Source organism: Centropristis striata, chromosome 7 (genome assembly GCF_030273125.1).
Source record: "Centropristis striata isolate RG_2023a ecotype Rhode Island chromosome 7, C.striata_1.0, whole genome shotgun sequence".
Taxonomy (NCBI): domain Eukaryota; kingdom Metazoa; phylum Chordata; class Actinopteri; order Perciformes; family Serranidae; genus Centropristis; species Centropristis striata.
The window spans coordinates 37,459,979-37,472,424 of record NC_081523.1 but is presented as its reverse complement, the minus strand read 5'-3'; the positions used below and the strand labels follow the sequence as shown (position 1 = coordinate 37,472,424).

Below are 12,446 nucleotides of genomic sequence, written 5' to 3'. Positions count from 1 at the left end.
TTTTGTGTATCTTTTGGTCATTTTGTGTCTTTTTAAAGTAATTTAATGTTTTTCTGTCATTTTGTGTCTTTTTTTAGAAATTTTGTTTCTTTTTTTGGTCATTTTGTGTCTTTTTAAAGTAATTTAATGTTTTTTCAGTCATTTTGTGTCTTTTTGGTCATTTTGTGTATCTTTTGGTCATTTTGTGTCTTTTTAAAGTAATTTAATGTTTTTCTGTCATTTTGTGTCTTTTTTAGAAATTTTGTTTCTTTTTTTGGTCATTTTGTGTCTTTTTAAAGTAATTTAATGTTTTTTCAGTCATTTTGTGTCTTTTTGGTCATTTTGTGTATCTTTTGGTCATTTTGTGTCTTTTTAAAGTAATTTAATGTTTTTCTGTCATTTTGTGTCTTTTTTAGAAATTTTGTTTCTTTTTTTTGGTAATTTTGTGTCTTTTTAAAGTAATTTCGTTTTTTTTCTGTCATTTTGTGTCTTTTTTTTTTTTCTTTAGTAATTTTGTGTCTTATTTTGGTCATTTCAATACTGCCTCCAGCAGCGCCCAGGTAATTTGAGTTTTAGACCCCTGGGTTAAACAATCTATGCTTCCACCGCTGTACTGTCCAACAATTATAATTACGGTTTATAATATAAATCGATAAAAACAGATAAAACATTAGAAATCTGGTATGCAGCACTTTTATATTAATTATTGTTATCGAGTGGACTTTAATCCAATTGAGAACTTGTGGGGTGACATCAAAAATGCTGTTTCTGAAGCAAAACCAAGAAATGAAAATGAATTGTGGACTGTTGTTAGAGAATCTTGGAGTGGAATAACAGCTGAAAGGAGCCACAAATTGGTTGACTCCATGTCACACAGATGTGAAGCAGTAATAAAAAACTGTGGTCATACAACTAGATATTAGTTTAGTGATTCACAGGATTGATAAATCCTAGAAACAAAACAGTTTGTACAAAATAGTTTTGTGTTTGTAAAGTCAACAGCAGACACTGCTGTATTTTTGAACACACCCCTTTCAACTAATTGCCCAATTTTACAGCCTTAAGAGCTGCATATCATGAATGCTGGGTCTTGTTGGTTTTCTGATAATCTACTGCACCTACTGGTACCTTGTTTGCCATGTAGCAATAAAAATATACTAAAAACCTGGATTAATCTGGTTAGTCACATTGGACTGCTATTATATTGAACACTACTGTAGGTAATAACAGCTGAGGCTCATGGGAAGTGGAGTCTACTTTGCCCTCCCGTTGTTAAGGGATGGGAGGGTAAAACTGTGACGTGGTCCAGGAATGTATATGTAGGGCATGGAACAGGTTTATGGTTGCCATATTGGCCCAAATTCAAGCTTTAAGTTAAACATAGGCCTTCCTTTGTTCTCCTCACATCTTGTGATCCCAATTATCAAAGTGAACTGGTGGAGCCGGCAAGACAGAAGATATGTAACGTAAGTTATTTGTGCGACCAACACCCAGGTAGTTAGAATGGGAGTGGAGTGTATTATCAGAAACACGCCTCGGACTTGAGTCTGACAGTAACCGACTAGTTCAAAAATACAAAAAACAAGAAGACACCAAACTAGAGTCCTCTAAAACAGCTATTCTCAACCTTGGGGTTGGGACCCCAATTGGGGTTTTAGTCTTTTTGCTTTTTTTTTTTTTGGGGGGGGTCATTTTGTGTCTTTTTTTGTCATATTGTGTCTTTTGTGAATCGTATTTTGTCTTTTTTAGTAATTTTACATGTTTTTGGGGTCTTTTTGTGTTTTTTTTTGTCATATTTTGTCTTTTATGGATCATATTGTGTCTTTTTTTAGTCATTTTACGTGTTTTTGGGATCGTTTTGTGTCTTTTTTTGTCATATTGTCTCTTTTGTGAATCATATTGTGTCTTTTTTTGATCATTTTCTGGTCAATTTGTGTCTTTTTTGGTAATTTTGTTTCCTTTTTTTGGTAATTTTGTGTCTTTTTTTGTCATTTTGTGTCTTTTTTGGTAATTTTTTTTCTTTTTTGTGTCATTTTTTGGTCATTTTGAGTCTTTTTTGGTCATTTAGTGTCTTCTTGGTCACTTTGTGTCTTTTCTGGTCATTTTGTGTCTTTTTTGGTCATTTTGTGTCTTTTTTGGTCATTTTGTTTCCTTTTTTTGGGTGATCTGAACTGTGCGTGTGAGATTGTGTTCAGTGAGCGGGGGTCGCAGACAACATGCATGTTAAATTGGGGGTCGCGACTCAAAAAAGGTTGAGAACTACTGCTCTAAAAGATATTCTATAAACCAATGGATGATGTTGTGGTGGCCACGCCCACTTCTTTTAACCCTCCTGTACTCCTGGGCTCCTTTTGACCCAAATTCTATTAATATACAGGGTTCGTACACTTTAGCAGTGGTCAAATTCAAGCTTACAATTCATTTTTCAAGGATTTCAAGGTAAATTTTCAAGCTTTTCCAGTATCTTCCACCTGTTGTAAACTGCATGTTTTAGATGAGTACTTACATACTAAAAGGGGAGATTTCACTGAACCATACCAACAGAGATGGTATTACACTTTTAGGAGGAACGGTCTTCATTTCAGATAGGCTACTCATTATTTTTACATTGATCATGTGATTATCTATAGCCTATAGATGGATATAGTCAGATTGCAAGAGAAATACAGTAAGAATTTCAAGCACTTTATCCAAAATCCTTTTTAAATCTTGAAAATACAACATTTAAATTCAAGCATTTTCAAGGATTTCAAGCACCCGTACCAACCCTGAATACAGGTTAACTTTCATAGAATTGGTTGAAATTTTCAGCATATGTGCTATATATTATTTTTGCTGACATCCAAAAATGAACAATGCTTTAAAAACATAAGTTTCACTAAAAGTGGACTCTGTGCATTCCCATCAAGAAATTATGATTTTACTATAATTATTGAAAAAATAATCAGGTTTTATTCCTTTTTTTTCTCTTGAAATGAGGCCTAATTTTGTATATTTGACTAAAATTGACCAATAATAATGAAAAAAATATGAAAATTATATATCAATTTTTTGGTCATGAGTTGTCTTTAAAGGTGAAAAAAAAAGTTTGTAATATTTTTTTTCTACATGTCCGTCTAATGTCATGGGGTTATTTTTGGGTCATTTTGTGTCTTTTTTGGTCATTTTGTGTCTTTTTTTGGTCATTTTGTGTCTTTTTAAAGTAATTTAATGTCATTTTGTGTCTTTTTTAGAAATTTTGTGTCTTTTTTTCTGTTATTTTGTGTCTTTTTTTTCTTTAGTAATTTTGTGTCTTATTATTATTATAACAATTATAATTACGGTTTATAATATAAATAGATGAAACATTAGAAATCTGGTATGCAGCACTTTTATATTAACAAATAATCGACAACACTTTACTCATCTGTAAGCAATGTCTCTTGAAGGAAATGTGTTTTATTTTGAAAATACACACTGGATGAAGTGAGCACATAGTGGAGGTAGATACTCACCTGGCTAAGGAGAGCAGGGCCAGGATCATCACAGGTTTAGCAAAGTACTCCATGCTGTGGTGAACCATGATGCTGTCTATGGCTTTCCCATAGTAGTATGGTATGATGGCTGAGCCTGCAGGGAAATAATGAAATTATTGTAAGGGCTGCCCACATTCAATTCGTTTTTATCAAGATGTAATCATTTCAGAAACTCAGGAAATGGAGTAAGGCTGAAACGATTAGTCAAAATAAATTGAAAATCAATGAATCACTAAGGTAATTCTGAGATTCTCCAGCTACTTTGTTGCAAGAATTTGCATGATAATTATGATAATTAACTAAATATCTTTAGGGAATAAAAGCCAACATTCTTTTTAGCTCTGGGAAAATATCACTGAGGTGGACATTTTTCTCCACTTTTTGACATTTCATAAAGCAAATGATTAATTGATACAATAATCATTAAAATGATCACAAACAAAAGTAACTTGTAGCCCTTGTTAAAGGGGTTATCATTACAGGTCGACCGATATATCGGCCGTTAATATGTTTTGTTTGTTTTGTTATTAAATTATTCTTTTTTTGTTTAAATTCAGACTTGTGAAACATTTGTTATCATTGTTTCATTTTTATCATGTAAATGGAGGGAGAAAAGACAATATCGACTTCAAGAATCGGCCCCAAAAAATCGGCAACACATATCGGGGATCGGATGTCAAAATAATCGGTATCGGCCTTAAAAAACCTGTATCAGTCGACCACTAGTCATCATTTTCACATTCTGAGAGATTTAATGGAGTTCTGTTTTTAAGCTTATAATAGAGTAATAAACATGAAACAAAGCCGTTGAATGTATTCTTTTTTTTTACATTGAAGCTAAGCCACTTAATTGCTCTGGATGAGAGCAAAGGCCATGCAGCAAAAAAAAAAAATTACCCCATTACAAAAAAACTAAAAAAAAACTAAACTAAAACTAAGCATTTTCCAAAAAATAAAATCTAATTAAAACTAGCAAATTCACTCTAAAAACTAATTAATACTAACTGAATTTAAAAAAATCACAATGAAATGAAAACGAAAACTAGAGATAGACAGATATATCGGCCAGCTGATATATATTGGCCTATATTTGCGTCTTTTACTTGTATTGGCATCGGCCGATACGTGTGTGCGTTTGCCGATCAATTAGCGTATTTAGCAGCCTCAACCTGTGTTGAGGTAAAAAAAAATTGATGCTACCATAACTGAGATGATTGCCACAGACAATCAACCATTTATGGTTGTTTCTGATGTTGGTTTTCAACAGTTGGTGGCATTGCTGGTATTTAAATATTCTACATTGTTTGTTATCCAACTGTTAATATGTTTTATTTGTTTTGTTATTAAATTATTCCTTTTTTGTTTAAATTGAGACTTGTGTAACATTTGTTATCATTGTTTCATTTTTATCATGTAAATGGAGGGAGAAAAGGCAATATCGGCTTCAAGATTCAGCCCCAAAATATCGGCAACACATATCGGGGATCTGATGTCAAAATAATCGGTATTAGCCTTAAAAAACCTGTATCGGTCGGCCACTAGTCATCATTTACACAGTTGGGGGTCATACTGAGAGATTTTATGGAGTTCTGTTTTTAAGCTTATAATAGAGTAATAAACATAAAAAAAAGCTGTTGAATGTTTTCTTTTTTTACATTGAAGCTAAGCCATTTACTTGTTCTGGATGAGAGCAAAGGCCATGCACCCAACAAATACCCCATTACAAAAAAACTAATAAAAACTAAACTAAAACTAAGCATTTTCCAAAAAATAAAAACTTATTAAAACTATTAAACTCACTCTAAAAACTAAATAAAACTAACTGAATTTGAAAACAAAAAATCACTACGAAATGAAAACTAAAAGTAATTAAAAATTCCAAAACTATTATAACCTTGCATGGAACAGGTTTATGGTTGCCATATTGGCCCAATAAATTAAATTCAAGCTTTAAGTTAAACATGGGCCTTCCTTTGTTCTCCTCACATCTTGTGATCCCAATTATCAATGTGAACTGGTGGACAGTGGTGGAATATAACTAAGTACATTTACTCAAGTATTGTACTTAAGTACAATTTTGAGGAACTTGTACTTCACTTGAGTATTTCCATTGTATGTAACTTTATACTTCTACTCCACTACATTTACAGGCAAATATAGTACTTTTTACTCCTCTACATTTATCTGTCAGCTTTAGTTACTTTTGACATGAAAATCATGATAAATTTAAAAGTGATAAGAAGTGTAACAATGTGACAATAAGTTGTTGTTTTTTAATTAAACCTCATAACAGTATATTAAGTAGATAAAATGAGCTCTATCTTTACAAAATGTAAACACTGCTTTCATAAATGCATCAATACAAATCATGTAATAATATGTTTAGAATATATAAAACAATCTGAGTGGGTCCATTCTACATAACGAGTACTTTTACTTTTGATACTTTAAGTACATTTTGATGTTGATACTTTTGTACTTTTACTTCAGTAAGTTTTGAATGCAGAACTTTTACTTATAGTCGAGTAATTTCACATAGTGGTATTAGTACTTTTACTTCAGTAAAGGATCTGAATACTTCTCCCACCACTGCTGGTGGAGCCGGCAAGACTGGAAATATGACAAAAGGCAATATCGGCTTCAAGAATCGGCCGCCAAAAATCGGCAAATTGTGTCATTTTTATCATGTTAATAGAGGGGGAAAAGGCAAAATCAGCAGCACATATCAGGGATCGGTTAAGGCTGATGTCAAAACAATCGGCATCGGCCTTAAAAAAACCTGTATCAGTCGACCACTAGTCATCATTTACACAGTTGGGGGTCATTCTGAGAGATTTAATGGAGTTTTGTTTTTAAGCTTATAGTAAAGTAATAAACATAAAACAAAGCCGTAGAATGTTTTCTTTTTTTTACTTTGAAGCTAAGCCACTTCATTGCTCTGGATGAGAGCAAAGGCCGTGTTATTCAACGTAACATGAGTTAACTATTAACTCAGGTCTTAATTACAACTGCCAACAGCTATTGCACATCACAAGTGCAATCCCAACAGACAAGATTGTTCACTTGAATGACTGGTTTATGTCAACACACTCACACACAACATATGTGGCACCTCACACAATCCTAACCATCAGTTTATTCATATGAAGATAGAGTATATAGATAGCTCATAGAGCATACCTTACACCCAGAATGAGACTCTTAATGGGCCAGCCACCACACCCATTCTGTATGTTTGGCTCCCAAAATATAGTAGGGACTTTTATGCATCTAATGTGGGACTGCCCCAAGATTTATAACTTATGGAAAATTGTGGAACGGAAACTGTGGGATGTAATTGACTTTAAACTACCCATGGATCCTGCTTCACATCTTCTGGATGATGACTCTCAAATTTTTATGAATAAAAGGAGTAGAAAAATTTGGCTTGCAGGTCCAAGAAAATGGTTGTACAGGTTTGGCTCCCTCCCCACAATTTATGGCTGGAACACTGACTGTATATGATTCTGGACTTTGTTTTTCTTGAACTTTCCTCTGTAAGGACAAATGGCACCAAACCAAGGATGATGCACACCTGCTGCAATGGAATTACTAGAGCTAAAACAAATTTACTAAAGAAAAACTAATGGTCTTGTCTGTGTAATTGTTTGTGAACTGTTGTAATTGTTATTCGATTCCCATGATGAGGAATGAGGGGTGGGGGTAAATTTAACCCATAAGAACCCAGACCCAGTAATCCTTAAAGGAACACTCCACCATTTTTTCATATTAAAACATGTTATTCGGTCAAGTAAGACGAGTTGATACAGACCTCTTGCGTCTCAATGCGTGCACTCAATCGCCCTGGCGCGCGGCGCCACTTGGCTAGCACTTAGCTTAGCCCAGTTCATTCATTAGGATCCAAACAGATGGACAGTTAGAAGCGACCAAACTCCTCCACGTTTTCCCTATTTAAATACAGCTACACGAGTAGTTAAACGACCAAGTATGGCGACACAAAATAAAACGTGACGCTTTTCTAAGCGGATAAAAAGGAGAACTATAATGTATGGCGGAATAGCACTTGGGAGCACTTCGACTCGGCGCAGTAATATCATCACTTCCGCTCCCTCTCACTTCCGTCAGGAGTGATGATATTACTGCGCCGAGTCGAAGTGCTCCCAAGTGCTATTCCGCCATACATTATAGTTTTCCTTTTTATCCGCTTAGAAAAGCGCCACGTTTTATTTTGTGTCGCCATACTTGGTCGTTTAACTACTCGTGTAGCTGTATTTAAATAGGGAAAACGTGGAGGAGTTTGGTCGCTTCTAACTGTCCATCTGTTTGGATCCTAATGAATGAACTGGGCTAAGCTAAGTGCTAGCCAAGTGGCGCCGCGCGCCAGGGCAATTGAGTGCACGCATTGAGACGCAAGAGGTCTGTATCAACTCGTCTTACTTGACCGAATAACATGTTTTTTGCGTACAAAAAAAAAAAGGACACTCACACACAGCAGAGATGATGAGAAAGAGGACGGCTACAGACAGCAGCCCTCCGTCCTTCCTGCAGTAGGACAGCAGGCGTCCCAGTGTGGCCCCAGAGCTGGTCTTCTTCTCGTTTTCCTCCTCCTCCTCCTCCTTCTTCTTCTTCTTCTTCCTCTCGCTCCCCACCTCCTGCTCCTCCTCACTTGATGTCCCCACCAGCTTCTCAGTGTCCTCAGAGCCTCTTCCACTACTGCTGCTGTTGTGGGTGCTCACCGAGTTGGACTCCTTTCCCAGCAGCATCCAGAGCAGCATGACCCCAAAAGAGGAGGCACACGTCCAGAATATCAGGCTCAGGAGCCACGGTTTGTCTGCCAGGGGCCCCAGCTCGGTCAGAATGAGCAGCTTGGTCAGGGCGTAGGTGATGATGCTCAAGCAGATGAGGACAATGAGCATAATGGCATTAGAGACCCTCGGGGGCCCGTCCTCTCTGTTCCATGACACCCCGATGGAGGCTCCCAGGAGGAGGGAGGCCCTCAGTAACACAGTCAGCCACAGGTCCAATGATGACTGGAGGATGTTAAAGTTCAGGGCCTCTGTTTTAAACGTGCTGAGGTCTGAGCCATGTGTGTATAAGACGGTAGTGACGACCACGTCCAGTAAGATGAACAACACAGTGCAGCTCACAGCTACTTTGATGCCCATGCTGGTTACCTGGATACAGTTAGACAGGAAGTTATCAGAAGTTAACCCTTTGATGCACAACATGGGTCTAAAACATGGGTCTCAAACTCGCGGCCCGCGGGCCAATTGCAGCCCTCGCGACGATATTTTGTGGCCCCCACCTTGATATGAAAGCTTAAAATGTGAGTTTTATATTACATTACATTACATGTCATTTAGCAGACGCTTTTGTCCAAAGCGACTTACAATAAGTGCATTCAACCTGATGGTACTAGACATAGACCACAGGAATCAAGTAAGTACAGAACTTTAAGAGCTAACTGTCATTGCTAAGGAGTGCTATATGTTAAAGAAGAAAATAAGAGAAAAGAATAAGAATTTTTTTTTTTTTTTTCTAAATATATATATCTGTTAGGTGACCATGACTTAACCAAGGTATTGTTGGAAGAGATAGGTCTTCAGCCTGCGGCGGAAGATGTACAGGCTGTCTGAGGTCCTGATGAATGGCACTTTATATGAATGGCACTTTACCGTGTTGTGTGCGGAAGGTCCCTTTATTACTTTTTTTGGTAATTTTGTGTCTTTTTTTTTGTAATTTTGTGTCTTTTTTTAGTAATTTTGTGTTGGTTTTTTTTGGTAATTTTTTGTAGTTTTTTTTGTAATTTTGTGGGTTTTTTTTGTCATTTTGGGTCTTTTTTGGGTCATTTTGTGTCTTTTTAAAATAATTTTGTGTCTTTTTTTTTGTCATTTTGTGTCTTTTTTTGGTCCTTTTGTGTCTTTAAGTAATTTAGTTTTTTTCTGTCATTTTGTGTCTTTTTTTGTTGTAATTTTGTGTCTTTTTTTGGTCATTTTGATACTGCTTCCAGCGGCCCCCAGGTAATTTGAGTTTGAGACCCCTGGTCTAAAGTGACCCGACAGTTTTTATGTTCTATATCTTTGCAATAATTCCTCATTCAGTATTCCAGGTTTTCCTCAATTAGTTTGGTTTTTGATCATCATACATCCTAATTTTTATGTTTTCCTTTATACATTTTTGAATAAAATCCCTTTTTCTGTCACTAGTCTTCTAATACACAACATGGGTGAAAAATGAGCCATATCCATTTTTTTTTAGCTCAGTAGCTTGTTAAGCTAACTTCTTGGCTTAGTATTTAGCTAAGTAGCTTGCTAAGCTAACTACTTAGCTAACTTCTTGGCTAATTAGTTAGCTTAGCTAGCTACTTAGCCAAGTAGTTAGCTGTGTAATAATACAAAAACTTTTTTTTCTCCATAAATTATGAGAAGCAAAATGAAAACAATGATATGTTGTTATCAAAAACAAGATATGTAAACATATTTATAATATTCAATCATAAAATAAGTTGATATCAAAAGATAGAGCACAGAAAAACACAGCAAGCAATAAATAACATGGGAAATGAATGCGGGTCATTTTTGACCCATGTTGTGCATCAAAGGGTTAAAGTGTTAAAAGGTAATAACACTGGCTAATTACTTTAGCTGGAAACACAATAATATAGTGCAAAAAATATTTATTATGTATGTAAGATCAATCTGAAGAAGGAATTACTCCACCAAATAGGAATATTTAGATTTCTTTACACTTACTTTTATTTTGAAAGGATGTACTTCCGTTATTGTGCGGCTTGTAGCTGCGGAGGAGAAATGCTAGTGCTATATGACACCTTAGGTCAACACTTTAATCCTAATATGGTCCTTTAGTATTGTTGGGGATTGGAAGGAGCAAGTCTGGTTATAAGCAAATACTAAAATTAGAATTAATAACAATAATAATAAAATCTAACAACAACAATAACTGAACTGTGGGCAACAGCCTCATAAAAGGATGTTTACTGCAAAATGTCAATATTTAATTATTATTCATTTATGCTGATTATCAGGATAGAGTTAGACAGGAAGTTAAAGTGTCAAAAGGTAATAACACTGGCTACTTTACTTGAGCTGGAAACACAATAATATAGTGCAAAAAATATTTATTATGTATTCCAAGATCAATCTGAAGAAGGAATTACTCCACCAAATAGGAATATTTCGATTTCTTTACACTTACTTTTATTTTGAAGTGATATACTTCCGTTATTGTGTGTCTATAGTCTAAGTCTAGAAGTCTATGAGAAAATGGTTGCACTTATCACTTGATTTGTTACGTCAGTAAACATTTTCCTAATGAGTTTATGGTCTCAATTACTACTTTGAAGTCTTCTTCAATACAGCATGATGTTCATTTGCTAAATTATAGTCCCATTTAGAGTAAAAAGCACTAAAATTCACTCTAAGGAGTACAACTTGCTAAAGAAGCTATCTAACTAGTGCTATATGACACCTTAGGTCAACACTTTAATCCTTATCTTCCTTTCCAAACTACGTTCAAAAATCCTTTTGTACTTTTAGTATTGTTGGGGATTGGAAGGAGCAAGTCTGGTTATAAGCAAATACTAAAATTAGAATTAATAACAATAATAATAAAATCTAACAACAACAATAATTGAACTGTGGGAAACAGTCTCATAAAAGGATGTTCACTGCAAAATCTCGATATTTAATTATTATGCATTTATGCTGGTTATCAGGATAGAGTTAGACAGGAAGTTATCATAAATTAAACTGTCAAAAGGTAATAAGACTGGCTAATTACTTTAGCTGGAAACAAAATAATATATTGCAAAACAATATTTATTATGTATTCCAAGATCAATCTGAAGAAGGAATTAGTCCACCAAATAGGGATATTTAGATTTCTTTACACTTACTTTTATTTTTGAAGTGGTGTACTATATGACTATATGATACCTTAGGTCAACACTTTAATCCTAATATGGTCCTTTCGAAACTACGTTTAAAAATCCTTTAGTACTTTTAGTATTGTTGGGGATTGGAAGGAGCAAGTCTGGTTATAAGCAAATACTAAAATGAGAATGAATAACAATACTAATAAAATCTTACAAGAATAAAATGATCAATGTAACTGAACTGTGGGAAACAGTCTCATAAAAGGCTGTTCACTGCAAAATGTCAATATTTAACTATTATTCATTTATGCTGATTATCAGGATAGAGTTAGACAGGAAATTAAACCGTCAAAAGGTAATAACACTGGCTAATTACTTTAGCTGGAAACAAAATAATACAGTACAAAACAATATTTATTATGTATTCCAAGATCAATCTGGAGAAAGAATTACTGCACCAAATAGGAATATTTAGATTTCTTTACACTTACTTTTATTTTGAAGGGATGTACTTCCGTTATTGTGCGTCTATAGTCTAGAAGTCTATGAGAAAATGGTTGCACTTATCACTTGATTTGTTACGTCAGTAAACATTTTCCTAATGAGTTTATGGTCTCAATTACTACTTTGAAGTCTTCTTCAATACAGCATGATGTTCATTTACTAGATTATAGTCCCATTTAGAGTAAAAAGCACTAAAATTCACTCTAAGGAGTCAGCTGTTCTTTTTTATCTAACTAGTGCTGTATGACACCTTAGGTCAACACTTTAATCCTAATATGGTCCTTTCCAAACTACGTTTAAAAATCCTTTTGTACTTTTAGTATTGTTGGGGATTGGAAGGAGCAAGTCTGGTTATAAGCAAATACTAAAATGAGAATTAATAACAATACTAACAAAATCTTACAAGAATAAAATGATCAATGTAACTGAACTGTGGAAAACAGTCTCATAAAAGGCTGTTCACTGCAAAAATGTCAATATTTAACTATTATTCATTTATGCTGATTATTAGGATAGAGTTAGACAGGAAATTAAACTGTCAAAAGGTAATAAGA

The 12,446-nt window shown here is 34.7% G+C and overlaps 1 protein-coding gene across 1 annotated transcript in view; it reads right to left on the bottom strand.

Moving 5' to 3' along the window:
- The window catches only part of abcb9 (ATP-binding cassette, sub-family B (MDR/TAP), member 9), a 33,827-nt gene that overhangs the window by 19,916 nt on the left and 1,465 nt on the right, over positions 1-12,446 (bottom strand). Inside the window, exons 3-4 of the mRNA XM_059336424.1 lie at positions 7,981-8,668; positions 3,474-3,588 (exon numbers count right to left, since the gene is read on the bottom strand). Coding sequence (XP_059192407.1) covers positions 3,474-3,588; positions 7,981-8,659 — 794 coding nt within the window. The 5' untranslated portion in view covers positions 8,660-8,668. The remainder of the gene's footprint in view (positions 1-3,473; positions 3,589-7,980; positions 8,669-12,446) is intronic.